Below are 25,780 nucleotides of genomic sequence, written 5' to 3' on the forward strand. Positions count from 1 at the left end.
ATATTTACTGAATCCAAGACTTTATTAAAAATAATACAATATGATTAAGGTAAACAATGTTAGGAAGGTATCATATTAACAATTGTATTAATTTTAGTAGCTTACTACTATAATGCAGTGAAGATAAAAGGAAGTGAACTATCTTAATAGATGCAGAAAAAAATAACAATAAATTTCAAAATATTCTAGATAAAAATTTTAAAATAAACTTGATAAAGACTATTTACTGAAAACCTACAGCAAACCTCATGCTTAAATGGAGATAATTTCTAAGCATTTCTCTATAGGACTGGGAGCAACACAAAGATGCCTACTATCATGACCACGTGTAATTTGTATTCGATGCCCTTGGCCAATGAAGTAAACATGAAAAATAAGTAAGAAGCATAAGTATTGAAAAGGAAAAGAACAAAGTAATATTTATAGTTGACAAAAATCATTTACATAGAAAGCACAATGGAATCCATAGGTAAACCAGTAGCTCTAATGAGAAAGTAAATATTTTGCTGCCACCACAGACTATTAGAAAAGTAATAAAACATAAGATATAATTTATAACAACTAACAATAATTAGAAATTAATCTAACAGAATAGGGGGTGGGGATATAGCTCAGTTGGTAGAGTGCTTGCCTTGCATACACAAGGCCCTCGGTTCAACCCCCAGCACCGCAAAAAAAAAAAAAAAAAAAAAAAAAAGGAAGAAAATAAATTAATCTAACAGAATATATATGGTAAAAATTTGCAACTCCATTAAACAGCAAAACTTATGGCCCATGTAAGTGGTTATAGCATGTTTGTAATGGCCAGTGCACACTGAGGAGTATCATGTCTCAGAAGTACTGAATTAGATAGCTATAGTATGGAACAGGTCAGTGTTGCATTTAAAAAAAAAAAAGGAATAACACATTTGGAGCAATAGCACCATACCATGTACATAAATGCTAAATGTATGTGTCCATAGCCAATACTTCATAGTCTGCAATGGTAATCCATGTCCAAAGTCTTATATCAAAATTGTAGAGTTGGTTCCAGAGGGGGAGATCTTGGAATGGGAATTAGGGATGAAGGAAAAAAAAAACTGCAATAAAACAAAAGAAAGTTGTCGTATGGGCTAATGGCAATTGTGAATTAACAATTAAAGTATGTGCTAAACTCAACTCTCCATACCAAAATAAAAAAACAGAAAGAAAGAAATAGATAGATAGATTTCCACTATAGTTATTAAAGAAGAGAATAGAATATAATTGTCCTTGATTTAGCAGTCTAATTTCTTAGCATTCCAGCAGTCTAATTTCTTTTCAGGACAGGAATCAACTCTCCAACATCCTTGGAATATATCATTGTCTACTTGAACCACAACACTGGGCAGACTGTAAGGTTGTAGGATAGACCCAGTGGGTTCAATGTTTTTATATTTGGCTAAAACTGCCCTCCTATAAACACCCAACTGTTGGTCCAAGTTCTTTGGCCTGTCATTGTATCCAGTGAGTCTGGATCATCTTTCAGAACAGCATTTCAAACACTTGAAATAAATATTAATACTTTGGCTTTCCTCTTCCAGTCCCACATACCCAGATTTTTTTCTTCCTGTGATCAGTTCAGGATCTTCTAAAAAATGTCAGGGATTCACAGTGTGATGTTAACATCAGCTATTAAATGTTGCTTGCTTATTTGAGAAATGTACTGGAAACTCACCAAGCATTGTGCAAGATGCTATGCATGGGTGCTTGACAAAAAGGAAATTGCTTCTAGGAGAGTTATAATTTAAAGATCTTGAAAGTTGTCTTGATATACTGGATTTTGAAATGTATAAAACTCAAGAAATACCTACTATCCAGAATGAGTAACCACATTTTATATACTGATTTACTCATTCATTTATTTGAGAACTATTCATTGAATATATTTTCTTTGCCAAGGATTGCTGTAGTCACTGGAAACTGGAACATGCTTCTTAATACCATAAAGAATGAATCAAAGTTCTAGAACCGAATCAAAGTTCTAGAACCGAATCACAGGAAGCAGGCTTGCTTCTGGTGGCTTTTACTGAACCAACTAGAAGAAATTGGCTCCCTCTGAACATGGCTGCATTTCACTTCTATACTTGGTCATAGCCTTGGATTGCTGTGACCCAGGAACTCATTACATAATGATTCACATTTGGGAACTCCAGCCACGTGTCTGCTGCTCATGTCATCTGAAAATCTAGAATTCCTCTTTTTAATAATTTTGAAAGGATGGTCAAGGGTGAAATTAAATCACTATGGTTTAAGGATGGGCATTGAACTTGGTACATTCCAAACTAACAAGGTTCTAACATTTTGAACTTGTAGAAAAATTCAAGAGACCTTAAAATCAATTCAGTCATCTCTTCAGAAATATGCTTCTAGTCAAAAATGTCTACGAATAAGGCACAACTCTTTCAGCAAATATTTTTACACACTGTGGAGGATAAAAGGGAGACCCAAGCATGCTTTGATAATGCTTAGAACCTAGGTGGGAAATGGTATCACACATAGGAGAATATCTTTAAAGTATTTTTTAAAATATTTATTTTTTAGTTTTAGGTGGACACAATATCTTTATTTTTATTTTTATGTGGTGCCTCATACATGCTAGGCGAGCACGATACCACTTGAGCCACATCCCCAGCCCAGGAGAATATCTTTAAAATACCCACATATATCACTATACAGAGCATGGAAAGGGGCTACAGTTGTGATCGGATACCTGTTAGGGAATTTTTTAAATGGCTCCATTCTGACCACAGGTATTCCTAACTTAAGATGGCTCCATTATACATGTGAAATTTAGGTTACGGAAGCATGTTTGTATTGCATTACAGGTTTAACTTTGATACAAAAGAAAACATAAATCCCTAAGTAAGGCAAGTACAGAGAATATGTTGGCTGTGTGAGGAGAATGACACCCTGATCCCTTACTGTACACATTTCCAGCACTTCTGGATTCTCTAACTCCACTGAACACAACCAAGTTCTACAGAGAGACTAGGCCAGTGTGTATAACCCCTGCCCCTCACCCCAACTACTTTTTATTAATGAAGAAATAGACTGATTTTTGCAAAACCACAGTCACTGGACTGAAACTCAGGGTTCAGAACTCATTGCCAAGTGCCCTTTCCTCTGTATGAAGCTGACAGAAAGAGGATGTCAACTGTGATGTAGTCCCTTTAACGAGTCAGGAAGAATAGGGTCAGGTGTCCCTTTCCAAGAAGTGAAGAGGGGCTTTAAGCCTTCTTGTAGTGTTCGTCTTGAAGGCAGGGATATGAGGAGTGATTTCTCTGAGGCTAATAGACAGAAGATCTTCAGTTACCCTGACAGGGAGACTCTGAATTGGCCACGAGAATTTGTCATTCCAGACCTACGCTTGCAGGTGAAGCAGTTACCAACTGTGAGAGTTGTTCCCCCATCTCTTCTTTAATTTGCTTGGTCCAGAGTTCTTATCTTCACCTTTAAGGTAAGACATTCACATAGTTGTCATCATTGTTCTCTGGGGGAAAAAGCAAAGGACCATCCATGAGACTTCATGCCCAGAAGCTATATTAACCAACCCCACTCAAGGGAAAGAAGACCAACATTTTTCTTTTCTTTTTTTAAGAATGAACTTTTAAATAAATGATCCTAGGATCAATGGATATTTTCTTTTTATTTATTTTTTTAACTTTTTCCATATTTTTATTGTTGTTTTATAGTGAAGCCACCTTGTTTTTTTTTTCTTTTTGGGGGGAGAAGGGGGTATTATTGTTGTATAGTTACACATAACATACAATATAATTTGGCCAATATCATTCTCCTCCCATTCCCCATCTCCTGGTCACTTTTCTCTATTCTATTGATCTCCCTTCAATGTTCATGACACACAGCAATCCTGGTGCCATATCAAAGTGACATCTTCAAATTGTGGGGGTACCACAGAGCTTTTCTGGAAAAATAGGGGGTTCCTTTATAAGCCAAGCTTTAAAGTTTCCAGCACTAGATATCTGCATTCGCCATGGAAAATGAGTGCCTTCATCAGAAGCTTGCTCTAAAGAGGCAAAGGCAACGGGAGGAGGAAAATAAGGTCAATGGGAGATATTTCCCTTTCTGTAGATGAGTATTTGGGAGCTCACTCTGCAAGTACTGACCAAACATGGAGAACTGGTGGGGAGATTCTTGCCCAGGTCTTGGGGAATATTTTTAAGTGATTCTTTCTCTTCTTGGGTTTTGTGACCCAAGGCTCTATCCTCTTTCCTCCCTGGCTAGCATATCTGATCTCACCACCATCACCTGCCCACTGGCAACTACATCACTTTCCATTGATAATGTAGCCATACATTTAACTAGAAAATATCAGGATTAAATGTCTCTGGAAGTCAAATTCAAACTACATTGCAACCGAGAGGTACTAGATTCTGTTGAGAGCAAATGTTAAGGGTGAGGGTAAGCAATAGTGGCTGCTGGTGATAAGATTTAAGACTTCTCAGATAGATTGTCTGCTCTCAAATTTACCACTGTGGTTTCATATCTTTAGGGATATATCTGAAATATTTGTCAGCTATCCCTTTATAAATAGATGCTTATTAAATATTGGAAAAAAATGTAAGAGAGTAAGTGTGAATGAGAGAGTTGAAGTGATTTTCTTATTGGAAAATCTGTCCACGTGTTCATTTATTCCCAAACTTAAGCAGATTGCATGAGGTCGCAGAATTAATTCAAAGCCAGCCCAGTACCCTCTCTTGCTATTTTGGCTGCCCAAACACAGCTGTCCACCACTTGTAGGGGCTGGAAGACATTATTTTTCAATAAAATTGAAATTGCACTTAATAGGATGAAGCTTTTCAGAGGTAATGTCATGGGAAAGGGCATCTATTTGTATTGATTCTGTCAAGTAGGACATTGGTGGAAATAGGTTGAAGGCTCCTTTCTGATCCCACAGGAAAGCTTTTATCTTATATACCATCCAGTTTAACTTTCAATCTTCTCCTTCTTAAGCTGGGACTGCTTCTCTTTATTGGCTTTGAAAGGTGAACCGCCAGACCTTGGTTTGGCTTTTCGAACTTGGAGATCAATTCCTTTAGGCTTGGAAAGATCTGTTTTGGAGTACCTTCCAAAGTCTGCAAAAAAACAAGAAAGGAAGTCACTCATAATCTGCAATTGTGTGTGAATTGTGAAACTTCCTGAAATAGCGGTTCTCAGGGTTGCTTCTGAGAGTGGACAAACTGAAAACAAGAGGCCAACAGCTCATGTTTAAGAGCTCACACCAACTGCGATTCATAAAGACTGTGTTTCTGAGTCCAGCTCTGACTTGAGCTACTCTGAGTAAAGAGGATTTACAATCAAGAAATATGCAACTTGGACTGCAGTGTCAAGTCAGCCCTATCCTTGGCAAGTTTGTCTGGGGGCAATTCTTGTCGTAGATACACTGTAAAGGGGACTGCTCTAAGAGCTTATTTCAGACTTGTGCCCTACTGGCAAGCTTTGCTAGGGAACTAACTGAGGTGGACTTCTGATGGGAAATGCAAAACATGCAATTTACATACAGGATGAATTCAGAATCCCCCCAAAAGGTTGCAATTTAAATTGAAAGGAGGAACATCAACTTGACTCAGTAAAATTGTGAATAGTTGTTTTCTGTTTGTCAGCTGTAAACCAAATACTATTTTCTGATACAATCTTATAGAAATAATTTTAAAATAAAAAGAATTTGCTTCCTCTACCCTTATGTATTTAGTTATCTTGATCACCACTGTGGTTATCATAGGACCACTGTGCTGGGCTACAAAGAAGGATGTTAATCAGGTTTTCTGACATGCAGTGTAAAGATACTGATGTAGGCTGACACTGAAGTTGTGTACAGGAGGTCTCCATAATACAGTCACTTCAACCCATCATCCACAGCAGGCCTCTGAAGACAGGGCTTTCCTCTTAGAATGCCTTCAGATGGTCACATCTTGGGTTCAAGAGATGATCTCAGGTTTTCCTCTCCCAGGTTTTGCCTTGATCTGCAGGAGTCCTTATGTATTCTCACCTGAATCTTGTAATACCCATGTCTCTCTCTGAAGATTCGGTATGTATAGACACGATTTCTAAACCTGTGAAAAGATGACTGTATGAATCATAATGTTCTTATATACAAATCGAGGCAACATGTCTCATTAGATTTTTTAAGTTCTTTTTTTTAAAAAAAATATTTATTTATTTGTACTAATCAGTAATACAAGATAGCAGAATGTTCTTTGATTCATTGTACTCAAATAAATTGACTTCTCTGGTTGTATTCTCACCCGATTTTATATGCAATGCTTTTATCAATCTTGGATCCTGAAAGAAACTGGTCAATATCAGACCCTCTCATCTGAAGGAATTTGAAAGACACAGGGGCTTTGAAATGGGGAGCTCTATTATTAGGATGGAAGTCTTGACTCTGGCAAAGAGAATAAGGAGAGAGAAAATTTACAGCTCCAGTGGTCTTGGTGCTTCACCCTAGCTCTTTCACCTAGCTCTAGGTTGACAGAACATATAAAACACCATTGAGCTACGCCCATGCTATTTATCAATGATTTCTCATTGACTGCATTAGAGAATGTTGGGAATTTTGTCCAAGCAAGTGATGTATTGTGCTCTTGTTTCTCATTGGAATAGGAGTCACTGGCTAATCATCTAATCATAATTTAGATAACGGACCCATTTTAGCAATTTTCCAAGCAAGAAATAAAATTCCATATTGAATTCTTCAATTCTAAGATGTTATCAATGGTAAGATACATTATTAATTTCTAATAGCTTTCCTGGAGAAGAGTACAAACATTAAATGAACCCGTCAACTATTGGACATATTCTGATTTCACAGAACATTACAATGTAAAAAAAAAAAATAGAATCAAAAACATTGAATGAGGCTCAAACTTCCTGATGCCCCCACCCTCCACCACCCATACACCTATGCCAAAGAATGAAATGACTCATTTTTTTATATTCAGTTTTTAGTTATAGGTGGACACAATGTCTTTATTTTACTTTTTGTGGTGCTGAGGATCAAACTCAGTGCCTCACACATGTAACCTAGGGCCAGCACTCTACCTCTGAGCCACAACTCCAGCCCTGACTTGTTTTTTTTTTTTTTTTTTTTTTTTTTTTTATTGAATTGGTAAGTCAGATATCTATTTCCAGCTTTAAGGTACAAGTATCACACTATAATTCATCACTAATTGTCTGGAGGTTTTGGTAATTGATTTCAAATCCTGATCCTTTCTGGGGGGGTCTCATGAGGCCAAAATAAGCCAGTGAGTAAAAACGTGTGACAAAGTATTCTAGACTGGGAAGAGGTCTCAAAAATGTTTTTCCAAAGAAATATTGTTTAAATTGGGATCTAAACAAAGTCTATAATTGCATTTGGTTAATTCCACAGTTTTCTGTTTGCTTGTTGTTTTAGAACCTTGTTATGATATAACCTATACTAAATTCTTAAATTTATTTATTTTAATTATATTATTAAATTATCTAAGGTAATCCTCACTAGAGGACTATGAAAAAAATAAAACACATGGAGGTGCTATGTTAATTTGATTAAAAGCCAAGATACAAGCAGACATTGCTCAAATATGGTCTTATTTTTTTTTGCAAATTATAAAATTCTAAAAGGAGTAACAAGCTACATTAAATTAATGCTTTATAAGAAATTAACTTATTGAACTTGTGATACCTATTCTTTCTTATTTTGGAATGCTTTCCAAAAAACACTATGAGGCTCTGGGTTCTGTGGTGCACACCTGTAATCCCAGAAGCTAAGGAGTCTGAGACAGGAGAATTGTGAGTTCAAAGCCAGCCTCAGCAAAAGTGAGGCACTAAGCAATTCAGTGACCTTCTGTCTCTAAATAAAATACAAAATACGGCTGGGGATGTGGCTCAGTGGTCCAGTGCCCCTGAGTTCAATCCCTAGTACCAAAAAAACAAAAAACCAAACACTGAGATTACAGAGCAATGAGTTTAGTAGGTTAGTATGTGTTTTGTATGATTATACATACATGATATATTTATGACAAGATTTATATGAATTTATGATGACATGATTTGAATGTTTGTGTACCAAAATTCATGTAGGTTTCTTTCATTTATTTTTTGTGGTTCTGGGGATGGAACCTAGGGTTTCATACATGCTAGGCATGTACTCTGCCTCTGAACTATACCTCCAGCCCCCTAATTCAGTAGAAACCTAATCTCCACTGTGGTGGTATAAAGAGGTGGATTAGCAAGAATAGTGGAATGTGATGGACATCATTATCCAAAGCACATGTATGAAGACACGAATTGGTGTCAACATACTTTATATACAACTAGAGATATGGAAAATTGTGCTGTATATGTGTAATAAAATTGTAATGCAAAAAAAGTACATGTATAAAGACATGAATTGGTGTGAACATACTTTATATACAAATATATGAAAAATTGTGCTCTATATGTTAATAAGAATTGTGATACATTCTGCTGTCCTGTATTTAAAAAAATAAAATTAATTAAATTTTAAAAAATTATACCCCATTTATGTATCATGTATTAAAGTGCATAAATGCATTCTATTGTCATGTATAACTAATTAAAACAAAAAAATCTATAAAGTTAAAAAAAAAAAAAGGCTTCGGAGAGCTGCCTGTATCTTCTGTCCATTCTGCCATGGGAGGACAAGATGCCATCTTGGAAGCAGAGAACAAGCCCTTATCAGACACCAAACTCCCTGGTGCCTGAGCCTGGACTTCTCAGCCTCCAGAAATGTGAAGAATACATTTCTATTATTTCTAAGTTATCCAGTCTAAGGTATTTTGTTACAGCAGCAGGGACAAACTAAAATATATGACTATGGTATGATGGCATAAACAAAAATTTATTTTTAATGCTCCCTGTTCTACTTATTTTTATAAGTGCCATTCATAAAACTTTTAAAAGAAACACTCCCCCCCCCCCGCAGTGTGCATTTATATGAAAGATTTGTAAAAAGACTATGGTTCCCCTGGTCTTCTACCTGCACTAACCCCCTGCTGGCACTCCCCCACCCCCGCCACCATTAGTGACATGGAAGTCTCTCCCCCTGTCACCTCGCCACTCACCATGCCTCCACTCTCTCCCTGTTGAATTTGTTAAGCTAATTTCATTATGCCCCTTTTCCTTGTGTGTCAGTCATTTCAAGAACCACTCAGTCTGGCAGGTTTGCCTTATCTTCTGCATTCTAATTCCACAAGACCGTCTATAGGCTTTGTCCGTTCCCTTCTTCCTCTCCTGAAATCCTTCCACTGGGTTCCCTGGAATTCAAGCTTCACCATCCTCAAAATCCTCTCTACCTTCAATCTCCTTTAATCACATCCCTCCCTTTCTCGTCACCTTCTTGCTCTCAAAGGAATCTGCTGTCCCTCTTACCCTGGGCACTGCTTCCCCTATTTCCCTAAAATGTTACTTCTTCCTCCCACCTCCTTCTCACTATGGGCCTCACTATGGGCTTCACCATGGGCCCTGGGATTGAGGCTAGTCTTCTTGCTCTCAGGGTTCTTCAGTGCAGTTTTCTTTTCTGAATCCACAGCTTTGAGTTTCATGTCTCTAAATTATTTCACCTAATACTAGGATCACCTTCATCTTTTGGTCTCCAGTTGTAGCTCAATGTCACTCTCTCCATTATTATTCTTGTCTAACTCTTGGCAATTTCAATTCATACATAGAGGGTTCAACAGCTCAATTTCTTAGATCCTTGATCTTCGCTCTTCCAATGATCTTGCTCTCTACCTACCTAAGCCACTCACTTCATAACCAACACTGGTTACATAATTTGCAGGCCAGGGCAAAATGAAATATAGGGCCCCTTGTTCAAAATGAAATTATTAGAAATTTTGAGATGGTGATGATGTTTGATGATATTTTCAACCTATCATGGGTTTGTTGGGAGCATAACCCCTTCATAATTCCAGGAGCATTTTACCTCGAACTCTTCTACTGAAATAGCAAAACAAGAATGTTGACTAAATTCCAACTTGTTGTATGCAAATGAGGTGAGAACATGGATCCAGGTAGAATAGTTTTACTTTAAATTAATGAAGCCCTCACTTGGGCTCTTGATGCTTCCAGAGAATCATTTTTTTCCCCTTTTCTCCTTAAAAAATGATTCTATACCTTCTCTTGTCTCCATGAATCCCCACTATATGTTTTCACATCCTCATTCTTTCCTGTTATATTATTATTAATATTTTTGATGTTTTTATTAGTGCACTATAGTTCTACATAGCATTGGGTTCATTTTAACATAATCATACAAGCATGGAATATAATTTGATTCATTTCACACCCCAGTACTTCCTCTTTCCCTCCCCTACTTCCTCTTCCTGTTCTCCTTCCTCTACTCTACTGGTCTTCCTCTGTTTATTTGTTATTTTAAAAAACAGTTCCTTTTAGTTAAAGGCAGAATTCACTATGGCATATTCTTATTGTACATAGCATAATTTGGTCCATTTCATTTTGCAGTTTTTCCCTTTGCCCATCCCTCTTTCTTTCCCCTCTACCCCCCTTTTCTCAACTCCACTGATCTCCCTTCTATTTTCCGGGGATTCCCCCTCTCTTTTATCCCTTAATTTTCTCTAGCTACTGCATATGAAAGAAAACATTCATTTCTTGCTTTTCTGAGTCTGGCTTATTTCACTTAGCATGATATTTCCATCCATTTATCAGCAAAGGCCATAAATAAGTAGAGAATTCCCAGACTTGTACCACCATACCTGTTAACATCTGCACTCACATACCCTGCCATTTTTACTATAGATGAACTTTACATATCTCTCTGAAAGCTAATCCCTCCTATTTCCAGTGGAGGCGTATCCTCTTTCATCTATTTAAGGACATGGTTTTAGCAATTCTTTCCTCTCTGTCTGACATCTTTAATTATTATTCTTTATATAACAGCCTGGGCAATTTTTTTTAAAAAATGTGAGTCAGATCATGTCGCTTCTCTGTACAAACATCTAGGCTTAGAATAGTCAGGTCAATTTGGGAAAAAAAAAAAGACTGGAGAGTATCAAGGGCATGTCCTATCTTGATAAATCTTTTTCTTATCATCTTTCTTTTTTTCTCTTTCTTTTTTTTATAAGCTATAATTAAAATAGTGAGAAACTAGTTTCAGGGCAGAAAAAGATATTAGTGGCATACAGTAGTCCAGAAACACATCCATGCACATATGAAAACTTGAATTGTGACCAATCCATCATAGCAAGTTGGTGGGCAGGGATGAACTATTTGTTAAATGGCAATATTTTCATATGGAAACAGATAAAACTGGATTAGACTATAACTGAAGACTCAGTTATGAAAAGGCAAGACATTAAACTTCAGATAAATAAATATAAGTGAACAACATAATGACACTGAATTAAGAAATTTTTAAATCAGAAAATGCACAAGCCACAGAAAATATTAATTCACTTTAAGAATAATTTTATCAGTGCATATTAATGAGCATGGTGAGATTCATTGTGACAATTTCATGACACATATAATACACTTTCACGGTATCCACCTTACCTGTTTCCCTCTAATGAATTTATTTTTGAAAAGTTAAAATTTTTGTTTATCAAAATATACTATTAACAAAGTGAAAAAGTTCACAAATTGGGAGAAGATAATTGTATATATCTCATTATATATAAAACTAATTCTTCTTATATATAACAATATATAATGAGAATAGAAATGCATAATTTAAAAAAGAATGCCAATAAACACTGCCAATCAAAGGAATGCAAATTAAAAAACAATTAGTTATTATTTTAAACCAGATTGGCAGAAATGTAAAATTTACTAATGTAAAATATTGGCTATGACATGAAGCTATAGAAAGTTTTAAACACTACTAATGTAATGTCTCTGAGAACAATGTGGCAAAACTTAGTAAAATTGAAATGTGTATAATTTGAGTCCAAATTTCTATTCTATGAGATGACAATATTGGAAGAAAACTGATGATGCCGTGCTTTATTATTTATTAATAAGCAAAGGTTGGTAGACCGAAATATTTAATACATTTAAAATATAAAAGATCACAAATACTTAAAAAATCAAGTAATTGTATAAATTAATAAATATATATATATATATATTTTCTAACAGGAATTACTGCATTAATTAAAAGACAATATTTAAAACAAAACTCCTTAAAACTTAATAAATTTTTATTAATCTTGAAAAATTGAAAAAAAACAATAGCTTTTTTCAAGTGCAATTGTGTGATAAAGAAAAAGGAGGGATAGCAGAAGGGATGAAGAGAGGAAGAAAAGAGGAAAAAAGAGAGCAGGGTAAGGGAACGGAGAAGGAAGGAAGGAAATGTATACGAGTGGTCTCATTTTGCATGGTGAGCATTTCTTTTTGTGCAGTTTTCCAGCTATTGGAAAAACTCTGTTTACCTTAGTTGTGAAATGGTAAGTACCCAAATACTTTCCTTTGACCTGCTCATCTTCAAATAATCCTATCTTTCTTTTGTAACCATTTTGAATTTTTATAGGAGTTGATACCTTTGTGTTGAAAGCAAGTTACAAATTTTATTACTTAAGTCTTTAGTAATCTTGATAATTAATTGTCTTGATTCCAGATGGTTTACCGTCTGTTCTGTTTTTATCCAAAAACAAGACAATTAAACAGATAAAAGGGCTCGATACTAAGTATTTGTTTTGTAATCAATGTCTTGAAGTTCAATATTTTGAGGGCAAAATTACGTTTTTGTTTTTTTTAGTAATTGTCTTTTGTGAAGTTTTTATTTTCTTGCATATTTGAAAAAATTTTAGATGCTTCAAGAAACTGACCTAATATGAATATAGTCTAAAAGTTTGTATCCCTTATATTTATCGCGTGTGTTGGGAAGTGTGGAGGGGGGAAGAGGTGATTCTTATGGGGAAGTGAGAAGAGTTGGTGGGTAGATGGAATTTACTTGTAATATTCCTGTCTTAACGTCTCAAGTGTTCTCATAAAGCTATGATATCTGAGTCAGTGAGAATATTGACACTTTGCCAATCTGCATGCCACAGTGACTAGCCCATGTGCCATCTTTGCCATCCAAGTTTTGTCCAGAGAGTTGGAGGTACAAGATAGCTGAGTTTTGATTCTGAGCACTGAGTGCTTCAGCTGAAGTGGCTTGGGATGGGATGCTCCACTGGGGTAATAGAAAGGACTTCTGAAAAATATCATCCAGTACTATCCAAACCTACCACTAATCATCCTGAATATTAATTATCCTTTTACTCATTTACAACTCACACTAGGCTGTGAGCTTCCCAAAGCCAGAATCAGGGTGCCTGCTTTGTTCATTGTAGCACATTGCCTGACTCATAACACATATTCAGTAAATAATTGTTGAGTTTCATTGAATGATCTTAAAAAGAAATGTGTCAAGCCTAAAAGAAGAAATCTTACCAGGAGACATAATATTTCACCAAATAGGGAGACACAGTGTTTTTGAGTGGCAAGAGTACTAGTAAAAATATGAATTCTTATCAAATTATGTTTTAATTGGCATTCCTAACCCCAACTAAAGCTAAGATACGGATTTGTTCCCTTGTTTATTAAAGTTTTTTTAAATTTCAGCTGATCAGAGATTTGTTAAACCACTAGCAACTCCCATCCTTTTCTCCTTTTACCTGTTCTGGTTATTTGTTTTTGCTTTTATTTCATATGTACTTCTAGCAACATTCTACGTTTATACAAGCTTTTAAAAAGGCAATTTAGAAATGTACATTAGGAATAAAAATGTCTTCATCACTTTGACCAAATATTGAACTATAATTTATTCTATGTAAGTTATCAGAAATATAGATTATGATATAAGCACAAGGGCTAAAATATTATCAGCATCTATGATGATGAAAAAGTAGAAATAATTTACATATCCAAAATATTAGAAGATGGTTAAATAAGTCATGTGCTTTTACAAGATCAGTTCTTATGTAGACATTAAATAACATTCATAATAATTTTTTTTTCAGTGCTATCGATTAAATCCAGGGCCTTGCAAGTGCTATTCTACTAAGCTATACTCCCAGCCTCAAAAGAATGTTTATGGCAGTGGAAAATGCCATGATATGACAGTGTTAAGCAAAACAAAAAGACCAGATGCCAAATTTTATATAGAGTTTGATATCAAGTATGAATAAAAAAGACAACAAAGACCACAAGAAAATATTATAAGTATGAACAAAACTTATTTTAGTAGTAGGTCCATGAATGACTTTTTTCTGTCTTTTTGTACTTGTTTTTTCTTCTTCTTTAAAAATATACAGGGCATGTGTTTACTTTTCAAATTAAAATACTCAGAAAAAAGGAAGAACGTGAGTGAGTTAAACTTTACCTTTCAGGTTGAGAGCAAACAAAAAGCTGTATCCATATTTTTCAACCTTAGCATATTTTATTTTTATTCTTTTCCTATGAAGACAGGAAAAACATCAATGGTGTTTTTCTTACTTTCACATAGCTTTCAACATAACATTTCTAATGGCAGATGTATGAGTTGGATCCCCCAATACCAACCAATTCTGCAGTGGATATCAGCTGGGTGTTTTCTAATCTAGTCCTGACACTAACTGGAGATGGTGTCAGACCCCATAGGTTGAGACCCCAAGACTTCCCCCTGCTTCAGATTCCACTACCAGGTTGTGACCTGTACTTTTGATCAACTAGCTATATACTCCCCTCTTTGGGTTTGATTAGTTAGGCAAAAGGGCTTGGCAGAACTCAGAACAACACTTTACTCAGGTTTATAAATTTATTATAAAAGATATTACAAAAGATACAGATGAACAGTGGATAAAAAAGATAGATAAGGAGAGGTATGGGATTGGAGGTGTGGAGCTTTCGTGCCATCTGGGCTTGCTACCTCCATGAATTCAGCTATTTGGAAGCTTCCTGAACCTAGTCTTGTGGCTTCTTTATGGAGGCTTCATTACAAAGGTATGATTTACTAAATCATTTGTCCTTAGTGATAGATTCAACCTTTAACTCCTTTCCCCATTCACTTCCCAGGAGGTTGGGGATGGGGTGGGACTATTCATGCCTTATTCTTTTGGCAACCAGCTCCCATCCATAGGTTACCTAGGGATTGCCAGTCAATAGTCACTGTTGTTGGCTCTTATCCTTCCAGAGATTCCAAGAATTTTAGGAATCTGTGCTAGGAAACTGGATGAAGACTAAATATATGTATGCATGTATGTATCTATTATTACAAATCAAAATATCACATTTCCCTCCCCAATCCTCTTTTTCTCTGATAAGTTTTATTGATTTTCAACCATGAGTGATTTTATTCCCTCATGAACATTTGATGTTCTCCAGGGACATTTTTGTTTGTTGAAAATTGGAAGGGAAAGTGGCTACTGTTATCCAGATGCTACTAAATATTTTATGATGCCCAGGGCATTCCCTGAAACAAAGAATTATCTAGTCCAAAATTTCAATAATGTTAAGGTTAAGAAACTCCAAGATATACAAAGGAATGAAGAGCACCAGAAAGGACAAATATGTGAGTAAAAGAAAACAAATTTTCTTATATGTAAGTTACTTTAAGAGATAATTATTTACTTAAATCCAAATAACAATTGTTATAGGATTGATAAATATATATAAATAAGATGCATGACAATAATAGCACAAGGGCTTGGGTGAATGAAAATGAAAGGATGTTACCACAAGGAAAGTGGTATAAGATTACTTAAATATAAGTTATGATAAGTTCAATATATACAACATAAAGACATAAATAAGAAACTAAAAAATCAAAGATTATAGCTAGCAAACTGCCGAAGAGATAATTTGGAAATATAAAAAAAAATAATCAATCCAAAAGTAGTCATAAAGAGGAAAGGGGGAAACAAAGAATAGAAGGGATAAATAGATTGTAAACTTAAACCTCATACTGTCAATCATCAATTAAGCATTCCAATTAAAATGAAGATATTGTCAGATTGGGAAAAAAAAACCAAGATCCAAGAATATGGACCTCAAGAGATCTGATAAAAAGCCAGGTTGGTGGTGCACGCCTACAATCCCAGTGGCTAGGGAGGCTGAGGCAGCAGGGTCGCAAGTTCGAAGCTAGCCTGAGAATATCGAGGTGCCAACCGACTCAGTAAAACCCTGTCTCAAAATAAAGTACAAAATAGGGCTGTGGATGTGGTTCAGTGGTTGAGTACCCCTGAGTTCAATCGCCTGTGCCCAAAAGAAAAAAAAATGAATAAAGATGTGAAATCACTGCCAATTCCAGTATTAAAATAATAATGAGATATTATGAGAAATCCTACTTCAATAAATTTGATGTCGTCAATTAAATGTAAAAATTACTGAAAAATGCAAACTCCCAAAGCTCATTCAATAAAAATATAGCCTGAGTAGCCATACATTTATTAAAGAAATTGAATGTGTAGTTAAAAACTTCCCCACAAAGAAAACTCGAGGCCCAGATGCCTTTATTATTGACTTCTACTAAACTTTTTTTTTTTTTAAGAGAGAGTGAGAGAGGAGAGAGAGGGGAGAGAGAGAGAATTTTTAATATTTATTTTTTAGTTCTCGGCGGACACAACATCTTTGTTGGTATGTGGTGCTGAGGATCGAACCCGGGCCGCACGCATGCCAGGCGAGCGCGCTACCACTTGAGCCACATCCCCAGCCCCTCTACTAAACTTTTAAGGAAGAAATAACAATAATCACAAACTCTTCCAGAAAATTAAAAAGGAAATCCTCCCAATTTAGTTCATGAAGTCAGCATTTCTCTGATATAAAAAACACACATAGACATAAAAAAATAAGGACAAAGACTATGTTTCCTATTAAATAGATATAATAATTCTTATCAAAATTTTAACAAATCAAATCAATCGATATATTCAAAAGACAACAAATGTTATAATTCAATAGGAATTAGCTCAAGTTAAATTGTAAAGTTGGTTTTTTTGGGGGGATGGGGGTTACCAGGAATTGAACTCAGAGGCACTTGACCACAGAATCACACCCACAGCCCTATTTTGTATTTTACTTAGAGACAAGATCTCACTGAGTTGTTTAGTGCCTTGATTTTGTTGAAGCTGGCTTTGAACTTTTGATCCTCCTTTCTCAGCCTCCCGAGCTGCTAGGATTAAAGTTCATGATTTAAAATAGTATTGAACATAAGAAATCTTAGGGATATATTTCACAAAAGATGTACAGGACCTATTACAGAACATTTTTAGGAGGAATTAAAGAAGACCTAAATAAATGGAGAGATTAAACTGGGTTTATGGATCAGAATCAATATTGTTAAGATATTGGTTCTACCCAGATTGAGCTATAGATTCATGGACTCTCAATTTAAATTCTACAAGGCCCTTTTGGGCTTTATATTGTTTTGTGTGATGATTGACGAGCTGAATACAAAGTATGTATGGAAATGCTAATGGCCTAGGATAATCAAAATAACCTGAAAAAGTTGAAGGTCTTACGCTATCTGATTTCAAAAATTTTAAAGGGATAGTAATCAACATAATATGGAATTTACATAAAGATAGAATAAAGATCAATGGAGTAGAGTGGAAAGCTTAGGAAACAGAGTTAAAGTTGACTGTGCCAGATGTGAAACTGAAGGTACAGAATAAAACATAAAGTCTTTGTAAATTAAGTGAAGCAAGGATTTATTAGATATAACCTCAAAAGCATGACCTATAAAAGAAAAAATTATAAACTGGGCTTCATAAAATTAAGAACCTCTACACTGTTAAGAAAATTTCAAAATAAAAATCACAAACCAGGAGAAGATATTTGTGAATCACCTACCTCGGAAAAGACTTGCATTTATAATATGTAAAGAATTATCAAAACCCAATAATGATAAATAAATAATCTAAAAATGTGCAAGCTATTTCATCAGAGAAATTAGGTGAATGGCAAATAAACACAGGAAAAAATACTCAGTATCATTGGTTATTAGTGAAATGCAAATTAAATCCATGAGATACCACTGCACTCTTAATACGATGACCATTCCATGTGCTAGTGAGAATGTGAAGCAATCAGATCTCTCATATAATGTCAGTGGGAATGGTGAAATAGTACAATCACTTTGAGACAATTTGGTAGTTTCTTAGAAGGACAAAATTACACAGAACAAATGACTTTTAGCTATTCCAGTCCTAACTTTTTTTATCTATCAGAAATTTAAAAAATAGGCTCACCCAAAGACTTAATCATAGATATGTGTAGCAACTTTTGTTGTAATAACCATGAATGAGTAAAGCAATGGTGATATACTCCTAAAATGGAATACTATTCTACAATAAAAAGTGCAATATTCATACATGTAATTACATAGATGAATCTCAAAATAATTATTCTGGTGAATTCAGAGATAGAAAAGATTATATATACTTTATGATTTAATTTATATCAAACTCTAGGGAAAAACATGTTAATTTTTAGTGCCAGAAATTAAATCAAGGTGGCTTGGGATTTGGGGTGGGTAGGAAGTGTAGGAAAGAGGGATTGCCAAAAGGTATAATGGAAGTTTGGGAGGTAATGGATCTGTTCATTATTTTGGTTTTGGTGATAGTTTCAAGTATTATGTGTATGTCAAAACTCATCAAATTGTACATTCTAATTTTATGTCAATGACATCTCAATAAAAATGTAAAGATCTTTTTTGGCATAGAAAATCAGATAAATTAATTTATTTTTGTGTAAGAATATAAACCAAATTTAAGTTAATTTTACTTTTATGCTTTTCTGTTTTCATGGTTGTTTTTTGACATTAGATAGGAAAAAAAAGTGTTTTCTATATTTACTGTCATGTACTCAATAAATATGTGGTGGCTTGACCCCCGGGATGGAAGTGACAAAGTGGAGCCTGAATTTTTGGGTAGCCTGTAGAAATCTCTAACCTCATATAAGACATGAGAAATACAGGATTTATAAAAATGACTTAAAGCTTTAGTATTAAATTCTCAGTGAAGTTCTAGAAAGGCTAGGTACTCTAAGTTTCCTTTACCTTTGAATTGTTTTACTCATTGTGATGTAGTTTTAGCCTTTGGTTATTACATGAGGTTCTGGGCTTGAATTTCTGAGCCCTTCATTAATTTATGAAAACAGTTTGTAGGCGAGCAGCTGGTTTCAGGCTGTGGCCAGTGTTGTGGGGAAATTTGTTCCGGTATGTGTTTTGAGCTTTATTTAGTCAAATTTTGAAAGATCAGTTAAAGGAAGTGGAAATAAACATGCCCTATGATGTCAATTATATGGTCTACCTTTTTTTTAGGTCGTGACATTCTTTATTAACTTGGGTTAACTGTTTTAACATTAATATTTGCTAACTTTGGGTTAATGTTTTAGGACTTTTGACTTCTAGCCTTTTGCTGCTCTTGATTGGAGTGTGTGTTGGTGTAATCTTTTATTGTACTAATTTGTTAGTGTGTGGGAAAAAATTAAATGTTTAGGATTTTATCCCAAGAACAAAGATGGACAAAATTTTAAAAATATAAGTACAAAAATTGTAATTATCCCAAATTACATTTGATCCATTGCAAAAATGCAAAATAAATGTTAAAAATAAGTGTATGATTATGTTTACATTATGGTATATACAATAAAATACTAAGCAATCATTAATAGATGATGTGTATCAACTTAATCTGAGCTGCAATGATAAGTATAATACGTTGAAAAAGAGATTGCAAACTGTCGTGTATAATGAAGCATTTATGTGCATAGTTTTTTCGTTGTTGTTGTTGTTTTTTTTGTTTTTTGTTTTGGTACCAGAAATTGAGCCTAGAAGTGCTTAACCACTGAGCCAAATCCTCATCCCTTTTTATTTTTTTGTTTTGAGACAAGGTCTCACTAAGTGGCTTAGGGCCTAAGTTGTTGAGTCTGGCTTTGAACTTGTGATTTTCCTTCCTCAGCCTCCCAAACTGCTGGGATTACAGGTGTGTGCCACTGTGCTCAACTGTGCATAAATATTTGCTTATATATCATAAAGAGAAGTCTGGAAAGATATGTGTTGAAATTTTTTAAAATGGTGATTTCTAGGTGGTGAGAGTAAAATAATTTCTGGTTTCTTCTTAATACCTTTCTCAGAACAACAGAAAGATAGTGCCATTATACTCCTGAGCAAGGACAGACAGGAGTTTGGGCACCAATCTTTCTTACCTACAGTCTTACCTGGAGCAGGGGAAATGGATAAAGGCAAAGTACATAAAAACATATTAACAGTTTAGCCTTGGGCAAGTTATTAAATCAGAAGTTCTAGTTTCTTTCCACGCAAAATAGAAATAAGTGTATGATTATGTTTAAATTATGGTATATACAAGCAATAAAATACTAAGCAATCATTAATAGATGAAGTGAATCTTTAGTGAGCTACAAAGTATAATATGTTGAAAAAGATAGGTTGCATACTGTCATGTATAATGAAGTATTTTATAGAAAGTCCCTCCTTTCCCTTAACTCCACAGATGAATCCTCTCCATCTCCTAATACCCACCACATTTTGGCTTTACTAATTGCAAAGGCAAAACCACTTTCAACTTCCTGATACTCCCAAAGTCACACAATATAGATGGTGTTTGGCATGTCGGGGGTTTCTAGACAATCTATCATGTTGTGAGATCAGATACCATTTCCTGTCCATGTTTACCACATAGCTTTCTGGCCAGTGCTATTTGCCACCAGGCAAATACTCTCTGAGACTTCTTTCCTTCGCTTTTAACTTCACTGTAGTATCCTTGTTTAGGTCTCTGAAAACATGGAAGTTGACATATTGCCATTCTAATGCAGCAAAGCAGAAGGACCTGCTCATCTCTAGCAAGCAGAAAGACAAGATTCTACACATTAGGGTACACTGCTGAGCCCTCAAGTTCTCTGCTTGGTTCCAAGGTGACCACCTTGAACATAGTTCAGTGGAGCAGGGGATATGGGTAAAGGCAAAGTACCTAAAAACATATTAACAGTTTGGCCTTGGGCAAGTTATTAAGTCAGAAGCTTTAGTTTCTTTCTACACAAAATAGAGGTAATGTCACCTATCTCAAAGAGCTTTGCAAAAAACAAAGGAGACGATCCATGTAGCATGCTTAGCAAAATGTTTGCTTCATAGGAAACACCTATGTGGTGGCTCTTTCTATATAGAAAAACTATGTAGACAAACAGGCTAATACTTATGTTATATGGTAATTTTAGATTTGCTTACACAAATTTTATTATGATTGGACATGGTTTGTATGCCAAAGGCCTTGAATTTGCAATACTCCTGTCTCAGTCTCCCAAGTCACTGGGATTACAGGAATGTGCTATAACTTTTTATAACTCCTGGCTATAAAGTTTTTTGTTTTCATCAAATTGTCTCCTCTTACTGGAATGTAGCTTCATAAGACCATAAACATTGCCTCTAGAATGTATCATTGTTTTACCAATATTGAGGACTATACTTGGAACCTAACAGGTGTTTACTGTTTGCTTGTTGAATGAATAAATGAAGGTTCCATTCCTCCTCCAACTCCTGTATCTAGTAATGTCTTGCTCTTCACTCCTCGATAGATAAGTCACTCTTTGCTCTCAGCTCTCAGAGTGCCCTAATGATAGTCCAGTCATCACAACTGTCAGAAACATTTCAGTCTGTTTACTTCTTATTTTCCTTACTAGGATCTGACCTATGTTGAAGGCATTAACTGAGTGTTTAGGGGACTTCAAAGTATTCTTGAACAACCCAAATTGAGTAGTCCTTACTGATCTGGGTGATAATAAACTTTCACAAGGACCACAATAAGGTGTACATGGGGACATTTGACTTGAGCCTTATGGCTGAGGGTGCATGATATTTTGCCTAATTTTCAGTGACATGGGTAGAGAGAGGAGGGCAAGAATTGACTGTGTGCAGGCACCCAATAAGTATTTACTCTTGCCTTTCCATTTGATTTATTATTTTTTAGCATGTCTTAGTGACGTTTTCTTTAAATGAATATGTAAGTTGGCCTGATACACTGCAGAGAAGCTGAGAATAAATGCCACTTTCAAAGAGAATCCCAGCACAGACCATGGTCTCTGAGATGCTGGTCATGGTTTGTCCTATCTGGCACATCTCTTGCAACTTCTTTTTGTGTTTTTCATTTCCACTTGTCTCATCATTTCGAGTTCTTTAGTGTCTCCCGTCCAAAAGCAAGACAATCTGTTTTTATCATCTCCCACTTCAGTCCATTCTCCATGTCAGTTTGAAATTCCTAAAACTTGGCACTTCCCTGCTCAGAAGCCATTCGTGCCTCCTATTTACTATAGAATTATTCCTTTTAAATTCCTTGATCTCATCCCAACCTACTCTTCAAAAATCTGGTTTTCAAACTTCCTTTGAGGAACCTGTATAAGTTGTATGTGCTTAAAAATATCTGACTTGGATATTGCTACCGCCTCCCCTCCCTAAAAATGCATTCCACCTCATTTCCTTGTAACCAAATTGCATCCACTCTAAGTCCCATCTCCAATCTACCTAGGAAGACTTTCCTGCTCATCTATTCTGTCCTTAAATTCAAATAAAAACTCTCTTTTCTGGGAATTTTACTTTATCCTTATTTTATTTATTTAAGACATTTTGGACTGCCAAAAAAAAAAAATCGCCAGGCATGGTAGCACATGCATATAATCCCAGCATCTTGGAAGGCTAAGGCAGGAGGATCACAAGTTCAAAGCCAGCCTCAGCAACTTAATGAGGGCTTAAACTACTTAATGAGACCCTGTCTCAAAATAAAAAACTAAAAAGAGCTTAGTGGTTAAGTGCCTCTGTGTTCAATCCCCAGTACAAACAAACAAACAAACCAAAACAAGTACTATATTGAAATTCCTGTAGAATTTCCCCCAGAAATACAATGTTTGGGTAGAGAGTGAGGAGTCACTACATTTTTTATAAACTATTAAAAACAATTTTTTGTTTAAAAATGAAAAAAATAAACAGATGCCTACGTACAACAGGTAAACAGTGCAAATAAGTTATCAATGAAAAAGTGAACCTGACACTCTTCTCCCAATCACTCCTAAATTCCCCAGACATTTTTTTTTCCTACTCTGGGGATTGAACCCAGGAGTTCTCTATCACTGAGCTACATCCCAGTCCTTTCTATTTTGAGAGAAATTTTCATTAAATTTTGCTGAGTCTGAACTGGAACTTGTGATTCTCTTGCCTCAGCTTTACACGCCATTGAGGTTATGCCTGACTAACACAATCTCTCTCTCTCTCTCTCTCTCTCTCTCTCTCTCTCTCTTTTTTACTCAAATAGGGTCATATTTTGCAGCTTGTCTTTTATTTTTTTTAAATTTTTTATTTATATATGACAGCAGAATGCATTATAATTCTTATTTCACATATAAAGCATAATTTTTCATACTTCTGGTTGTATACAAAGTATATTCACACCAATTAATGTCTTCATACATGTACTTGGATAATAATGTCCATCACATTCCACCATCATTTATAACCCCATGCCCCCCCCCCCTTGTCTTTTCAACAACAATAAATCTTGGAGTTTTTTTTTTTCATAACATATGTGGATTTATCCAATCTTGCCTGATAGAATTTTGCTGATGGTATAGATGCCCTCCTAGAGACACTGAGTCCCTTCCCAATTTGTGCAATCATAACTCTGAAGAAAATTTTTATTAGTAAAATCTTGAGCTACATCACTGGTTAAGAAGCCTGCATCAGTATGAGCATAAATGTCCTCTGCTCAACACTAATTACCTCTGGGTAGTCTTATTTTTTACTCATCTCTTAAAGGTCCCACTACTTCTTAACATTGCCACACTGGGAACCAACCTTCCAACACACAAACTCTTAAGGGACAAACTGAAGCAGAAACTACCAATGGCTACAAATGTATATAAAAACTTTCTCATCATCACTTTTCACTTGAAAATGTAAACTGAGAACACCTTAGGGCTGTCAGGCTCATGCCTGTTTCTCCAACACCATTTAAGGAATCGAACATATCCTTACATATTCTCTTAGTATTTATTGTCACTTTTGTCTTTACAGTTCTCAAGTTCTGAGAAGCACACAAGCTTATCCAAAGAATGATGAAGATTCTTTGCCTGGCCAGACTTTAGTCAGGCTTCTGAACCTTCTCCTAAGCCCATCTGTGTATTTCCTTATAAAAGGCAGCTATCAAAGAACTCTGCTAAGTCCATTTAGCAAGAACGCTTATCTTCAATATTTGATCAGCCTTAATGTCTGATCAGGTTCTTCATCTGCCAGCACACCCCAGTTGATGTATGATAACTCTCGCCTGTCTTCCCCTAGAATCCTTTTAGGTTAGTTTAGCTGTAATTCTTCTTATCTTAGCAATTTTTCCATCCACTGACTCTACTCCTTTGTTATACATTTTCACTTGCCCAATGCTGCATTCAAAGTTGAGCTCCATCCCTCTTCCTGCTGCAAATCCAGTTGCAGTGGTCAAGTGATCTGAATAAAGTTTTTCTCGCCATGCTCTAACAAGTGTCAATGAATAATTTCACTCTAACAGAAAACAATTGATTTTTAATTTTTAATAGGTAGAATAAAGGGTTTAGTTTTATAAACGGGAAAATATACAAAGTCAGGGGATCTCCACTGATATCTGTTCAGGATGACTTTCTAAATTGAGTGTAAACAATTTCTTTCATCAAAATACCTCTGATATTCTGGCTTAGAATCTTACACTTAGCATAGACTCTGGAAATACCAGCTAAATTTTAATACTAACAAGTCTGGGTCTGTGTTTCTTTACTGATAAAATGCTGACTGTTTCTGCTTATCTTGATATACCACAAGAAAAATGAAAAGGAATGACTTATGGTGAAGCCCTTTACAATCTAACAAAATATGAAACATTTGAATTTTTAAGTTTGAAAAAGGCTGTAGCAGAAATACAATCTTTCAGATTGGAATTTTATAAGGGGCCCCTTCTCCATACCAAATAAACGCACCTGTGAAGGAGAGGATGTTTCTGACTTTTCTACCTTCTCTCTATCCTCACATGTTTTTCCTTCCCACCGGTGCCAATTCTGCTGCTACAGAGTCTGCTCATGTGGTATTTATACCAGGGAGAGGAGAGCAGGTAGAAGAGCAATGGGCAAATCCCTTCTGTCCTGTCGTGGAAGCTTCTAGCTATTTGGGGCTGCAACACAGTGAAACACAGTTCCTCGACTATGTGGCTGCCATTACTGCAACCAAAGCCAGATTTCTAATGTGCTGAAAATGAGGCTACTCACGAGACACAGAGGCACAGGGCTCCTGGCACAGACTCGCTGTCTCTTAGCAGAAAGTTGCCATCCACTCCTTCCTTAAGCAATAAGATCTCACAGTCTCGCTTGGTCAGAGGGCCGTGGTAGTAAGGTAGATCCATGAAGACCCTTCTTGTGTTTTAGTGGCCTGTTAACCTGAAATCCAACTCCAAGCCACGGGATGGCTCTGAACAGGGAAGAGGAGGCAGCTGGCTTAAAGAGGCTTGTGGAAATACCTCTCTTCCTCTAGTTGGGTGGGAAGGAGATGGGGTTGCTCAATGGAGCTCAGTGAGCTTCACAAGATTCAGGAAATGAGAATAGTGTGGGTGATAAAGTGACCAAACCATGTTAGCCTATAAGTGACTCACACACAAGCATGTGAGAACACATTCGAGTACAGTAGAATCTGATGCCATGACTGGGGCTGCAACACTGAAGACAAACTCCCTGAAACTGTGTTGCAGTTTATACGTCACCACCTACTATCAGTTTTTACCTTCTCTGGCTCTTGGTTTTT

General features: G+C 35.7%; 1 protein-coding gene across 1 annotated transcript; it reads right to left on the reverse strand.

Annotated features, from left to right (window-relative positions):
* Window positions 1-3,133: 3,133 nt before the first annotated feature.
* On the reverse strand, window positions 3,134-25,385 carry SH2D1B (SH2 domain containing 1B; the record flags this gene model as incomplete). Its single annotated transcript, XM_081309026.1, has 4 exons — window positions 3,134-3,511; window positions 4,958-5,114; window positions 6,029-6,092; window positions 25,252-25,385. 4 exons carry the CDS (start codon window positions 25,383-25,385, stop codon window positions 3,474-3,476), a joined length of 393 nt encoding a protein of 130 aa, XP_081165152.1. The 3' UTR covers window positions 3,134-3,473.
* Between the last annotated feature and the right edge of the window lie 395 nt (window positions 25,386-25,780).

The sequence above is a fragment of the Spermophilus citellus genome, assembly GCF_964194105.1.
Source record: "Spermophilus citellus genome assembly, chromosome: 9".
Classification (NCBI taxonomy): domain Eukaryota; kingdom Metazoa; phylum Chordata; class Mammalia; order Rodentia; family Sciuridae; genus Spermophilus; species Spermophilus citellus.